This window comes from Hordeum vulgare, chromosome 5H (assembly GCF_904849725.1).
Source record: "Hordeum vulgare subsp. vulgare chromosome 5H, MorexV3_pseudomolecules_assembly, whole genome shotgun sequence".
Taxonomy (NCBI): Eukaryota; Viridiplantae; Streptophyta; class Magnoliopsida; order Poales; family Poaceae; genus Hordeum; species Hordeum vulgare.
Genome location: NC_058522.1, coordinates 568,360,692 through 568,366,282, shown reverse-complemented (window position 1 = coordinate 568,366,282; position 5,591 = coordinate 568,360,692). Strand labels below are relative to the sequence as shown.

General features: G+C 52.5%; 1 protein-coding gene across 1 annotated transcript; it reads right to left on the bottom strand.

The window, feature by feature from the left end:
- Nucleotides 1-3,488: 3,488 nt before the first annotated feature.
- Nucleotides 3,489-4,949, bottom strand: LOC123397349. Its single transcript, XM_045091927.1, has 5 exons — nucleotides 4,818-4,949; nucleotides 4,664-4,715; nucleotides 4,498-4,565; nucleotides 3,960-4,064; nucleotides 3,489-3,872 (listed from the first exon to the last, which is right to left on the bottom strand). Exons 1-5 carry the CDS (start codon nucleotides 4,947-4,949, stop codon nucleotides 3,489-3,491), a joined length of 741 nt encoding a protein of 246 aa, XP_044947862.1.
- Between the last annotated feature and the right edge of the window lie 642 nt (nucleotides 4,950-5,591).

The following is a 5,591-nucleotide window of genomic DNA, read 5'->3' as shown; positions in this document are numbered from 1 at the left end:
ATGGTTTGGTATCCGCCCACGTCGACCCTCGTCCGGCCTATGATTCGGACATGATATATTTTCTTTTATAACTATTTATTTCATTTTATTAGTGTTTATGATAATTATGCCGACCAACGTACCGTACCAGTCGACCAAGTGCGCGCGGCACGGTGACCGCCGGCGGTGCGGGCAGGACGCGAAGGCCGCCGACGCCGCGCACACCTCGCGTGCCGCCTGCGCCTTCCCGACGGCGTCCGCCATTGGCGTGGCCGGCCCGGTCAATCGATCTGTCGACGTACGACGACCGCCGAGAGGACACGCGTGTGTATGAGTGATCGATCTCTCGACGAAGGGAGGTTTTTGTTGGCGTGACTTGTCCGTCTCGTGGAGTAGTGGCTGGGGAGGAGATTGAAGCCAGAGAGGGGTGGGAAGCGGTTCCGATGAGGACGACGAAGGAGTGGAGCCGGAAAGAGCGGTGATTGTGAGTGCATGCAGGTTGTGTCGGCCTGCCAGCTTTGTTTCCGAAATCTATATCGCGCTCCAAATAAAAACGCGCAAAGCCGTTTTGTTACGCACCCTGGATCAACTATAACGCGCGCATGTTTTTTATGCGTTTGCTGGAGCGTCCGGAACGCGCGCGTTTTTTATGCGTTTGCTGGAGCGTTCAGAACGGCTGCACGTACGTAAAAAAGACTGGCGACACTAAAGTAGCGCGTCTGCTGGAGATGCTCTACCAGAAAGAAGTAGTACAAGGGGAGCATAATATTCATCTTTTGCATGGACTAGGAAGGGCCTCGCCCAGCTTGCACTTTATAAAAACTTGAGTGGTAGCATGCATTGACATAAAATCATGGATCTTTGGGTAGTTGAATGCATACCTTAATTATATGCTTGGTCCTTCGATAGTTGAATGCATATCTTGATTATATGCTTGGTCCTCCGGTAGTTCAGAGGATACAAGAGACAACAATGCCATTGATAGCCTCCATAAAATTGGACATATCACTCCTGCTCATGTTCGGATTGGACATCACCCAATCTCGAGATGGCAATGCCCTGGATGGCGTCGACCACCGCGGCAAGGGCTTGGACGTGACATCGTCGGAGGCGGGACGTGAGGTGTCAGGGGCATGGGACGAGAGGAGAGGGGTGAGAAAGAAATCGTGTCGGAGGAGACGAACCCGTTTTGGGGAAGAAGAAACACATTCAACCATTTCTTTTAGACAGGACTGTTAGAAGTATAATTGGGCTTAAGTTAGAGATAAGGAGATAGAGATAAAATTAGTTTAAATCACATGTAACTTGTCTTGTACTCCAAGCCTCTACCCCTCATGTACTCCTATATATATTCCCACAAGGGTTAGACATCGATGACACATCGCGCGCGCGCCAGCACATGACGCGCAGCACGCAGGGACACCAGCCAGCTGCCACACCCGCGGCGAATCGCGCGGGGCACTGCATGCAGCCATGCATGCATGTGGTCGGCGACTCCTCTAGAGCATGCAAAGCTTCTCGTCGATACGTTGACGATTCCATTCTCCTGCGCATCTCGTGGAGCACCGAGCCGACTCCAGCGCTTCTCGTCGGCCTCGCGTCTCTATGACACAAGCAGAGCCCATGTGTTCACGTCCATGAATGGAATCCAGACTCCATCTAGGCTCAGGGCTGCGTACTCGTGTACAAGATTAAGAGGCTCCACTTGAAGGGAGTACGTCTGATCCGCATTGATCCTCGACACATCATCAAGTTGGACAACTACATCGATCGTTCTGCACTGCATCAAACCAAACTACATCAGATTCATCGTCGAGCACACTACGAGAAGCAACATCGACATGCATCACCCACACGCGCAGCTGTGAATAAGTGACGCAATTCTTCATCGATTTCCCCGGCGCGACACGGCATCGACACTTGGTCGTCATAAGGGACGCCTTCAAGCGACACATTATCGTTGACACGCTGCTGCGACGCCACCGCCGACACTTCATCGCCAAGGTCTTCACCAACATCTTCGTCAACACGCCGCTGCCCCTCGTCCACAAGATGGACACCTAGCGTCCTCTGACAAATTTTTCTGCAAGGCGCGACCCCGACGACGGCAATGACCGCGTTACGACGACGACATCAACCGCGTCATTCACGACTGCATCGACATGGCGTCACTACAGTGACGACCCCTACACGGCCTCACGGTTCTGGCAAAATCGATGTGTGCTCGATGGGTTTCCTCCGGTCCTGGCAAAACCGGCGGACTCATCGCCGACGGCACCCTCTGACATCCGCAAGGTGCATCGTCCACGTCTGCAGCTCCGTCATAGCGTATTTTTTTGCGCCTCCGGCTTCGTGCGGCTTCATCATCCACGACGATCACACATCGACCACGACTACCTCGACCACGGCTGCATCATCATGATCGGCTACCTCCACATCGACATTAATGGCTTGGTCTACAGCAACTCATCGGCAACAACTCCAGTCAACAGCGTCCGCGTCGTCACTAGCGTCCACGCCACTCCCGGTGTGACCGCGGGAGGGAATAGAGGAGAGACAAGGAAGGCACCAGAAGGGGACGCAGTCACCACCCTAGGTGCCGACCCATCAGAGACGCAGTTGATGATGACGCGGTGGAGAAGATGACAAAGGCGCATGACTTCAAATTCAGTCGCAAGCGTCCACTTCACTCCCGCTACGACTGAGGGGTAATGTTAGAAGTATTATTGGGTTTAAGTTAGAGATAAGCAGATAGAGATATAATTAGTTTAAGCCACATGTAACTTGTCTTGTACTCCAAGCCTCTACCCCTCATGTACTCCTATACATATATCCCTACAAGGGTTAGATCAATACAACACAACAACACACAATACTCAACCATTATAAAATTTCCACAAGGATAGTCCACGAAATTCGACTGACAATAAAATATGATTTCATCCATCCAACGTATATGTTGCCCCTTTCTTTTTAAGAATAAAAACTAAAAATATGATTTCATCCATCCAACGTATATTTTGCCCCTTTCTTTTTAAGAATAAAAACTACTCCATTCTATTCATAAAGCCGCATTGATCAGAGGGAGTATTAAACTTTTGACCTCTGTATTAAGATCATGCACCTACCCAACACACAAAACTGACTAGTATTAGTTTCTCTAAAGGCCCGGTTGATTTTCATTCCCGAGAAGCTAAGTAGAGCCAACCACTACAAGAAATATATTAATTTGTGACCTTCTAGCAGTGATCCCGTTTTCGAAAGCAGGCCATCGCATTCCTTTTTTTGCACACGAAATCAAGATCTACCCGACCAAGCTAGCGCACTTCATTACTAGAAAAACAACTATAGCTAATATGAACACTAATGACGCACTATACATGTGGTGCGTCATTGCTAAATAGTAATAACACATCATGTGTAGGTTCGTCATTAGTAACTAAAATAGTAATGACGCACTAGGTGAAATGTGTAGTTTGGCTGAACTAGATATGACTGAGCGCATCTATCTAAAAAAAAAAAAGATCTGAGCGCATCATCACCACCAGGGGCGCTACGTCCTTGCGGCGCGCTCCGGCGCGGTCCTGACCAGGTACACCGGCGACTCGCAGCTGCCGTCTCTGCACCAGCCCTGGCCGGCGCCCGATTCCGTCGTCCTCGAAAGGCCGGCACCCGGCGAACGGCGGCGGTGGCCGGGCGTGCGGGTAGTCCGGGAAGCGCTGCCGGTCGGACGGGTCGAAGAGCGGGAACGACTGGCGCCTGCGCGCGCCGGCGGCGTTGGCGCGCAGGAAGCCGTCGATGACCCGGCACTCGTCCCGCAGTCGGTTCTGCACCTCCCGCAGCGCCGACTGCGTCGTCGGCGCGGGCGGCCTCCTGCCGCCGCCGCCGCCCTGCTGCTTCGCGACGGAGCCACGTGCCTTGCCGTGCTGCTGCTGCTGCGCGGACGACGCTGGTGTCGGCGTCCTCATCCTGTCGCTGGCGCGGCGTCTGGCCCTGAGCCGGTCGTGGCATGCCGTGCAGAAGGCCGTGGCGTGCTCATCGTCGAAGGCCCTCCGGCGCGCCTTGTCCGTCATGCACGCGTGCGCCTGCGAAACGAAATGCAGGGCAGACCACGTTAGTGCGCTACTGTATGAGTAACATTGCCATCACGTGTAAACTATTTTTTTTTAGAATACTACTCTGTATTAATTAATTATTAACGTTAGTGCGCATTCGCGTGCAGTTAGTTGGCCTAAACAGCTCGAATTCGAAGTGGCCACGATCAAGTAACCGTAACTGACGGATGAAGGTACTAGCAAAGAAACAGCCAATCTCTTCCATAGGCAACAACCTAGCTACTGACGGAGGGAGAACTTGTTGGTAGGAGTATAAACTAGGAATGTCAGAACGGCAGCAACAACAATATAAAAAGGCAAAGAGATTCCAAGTGAACCGCAAGATCATGATTAAAAGGGACACGTACCCAACGGCTTGCGCGAGCACGCGGAGCGAGTAGATGATCAATCGAGTGTAAATTACCTCGGAGACGAGCTTGAAGGCGACCTCCGCCTTGGGATGCCCGTTCTTGTCCGGGTGCAGCTGCAGCGCTGGCCACGAATCAATCCAGAAAAATTACCATCAGTGTACGGGGGTACGATCAGTAATTAAACGCAGCCATCAACCGTGTGGCGTGACGTATTGGTACCGAGGTGCCGGTAGCGCCGCTTGATGGCGTCCTCCGACGCGGCCTCGCCGATCTGCCACCGGTTCCCGACATGGAGGAGTTAATTAACACGATGGCGAAGACAGAGGCGCAACGAGGAGGAAGAAGGACGTGCACTGCATTGGTATGTACGTACGGCGAGGACGAGGTACCAGTCGACCAATTTCGCGCGGCGCGGTGACCGGCGGCGGTGCGGGAAGGACGTGAAGGCCGCCGACGCCGCGCACACCTCGCGTGCCGCCTGCGCCTTCCCGGCCGCGTCCGCCATTGGCGTGGCCGGCCCGGTCGATCGATCTGTCGACGTACGGCGACCGCCGCGAGGACGCGCGTGTGTATGAGTGATCGATCTCCGGTGAAGCAGTCTGTCTGCGTGAACAAGGTGTCGGAGGACGAAGAGAGGTTTTTGTTGGCAATGTGGCACTCCACGCTGGAAGGTGCAGGCCGCTACAGTTCGAGTCAAGGATGGGATCCAAGCACCCGATGATGACTCACTGATCGTAGCAGTAGAAACTTGGTGAGACAGCAGCCGGCGATTTCCTCGTCGGCGTTGCTTCTTGTGAACCTTCCAGCCAACATACTGCCTCCTATGGACGCCCTCGAGGATCCACAGGTAATTTCTGGTGCCTTCCAAGCCTAAACTGTTTCAAATTTTTTTTAACCCTGTTTCAAATTCGTGTTGTGCGGCTACAACAAATATAAGATTGCATAACTCTAACACAAAGAAGTACAAGAGGGAGCATACTATTCATCTTTTTCATGGGCTAGGAAGGGCCTCGCCCAGCTTGCACTTTATAAAATCTTGAGTTTGTAGCATTGACATAAAGTCATGGATGTACCGGTAGTTGAATGCATACCAAAAATATATGCTTGGTCCTCCGGTAGTTCAAAGGATACAAGGGACAACAATGTC

What these genes read in the sequence shown, in the direction of transcription:
- LOC123397349 (XM_045091927.1), bottom strand. Translation starts at nt 4,949, where the DNA reads ATGGCGGACGCGGCCGGGAAGGCGCAGGCGGCACGCGAGGTGTGCGCG. An exon ending in GCGGCGCTACCGGCACCTCG is followed by an intron (nt 4,566 to 4,663) that starts GTACCAATACGT and finishes ATTCGTGGCCAG; the next exon opens with CGCTGCAGCTGCACCCGGAC. An exon ending in CCTTCAAGCTCGTCTCCGAG is followed by an intron (nt 4,065 to 4,497) that starts GTAATTTACACT and finishes TTCGTTTCGCAG; the next exon opens with GCGCACGCGTGCATGACGGA.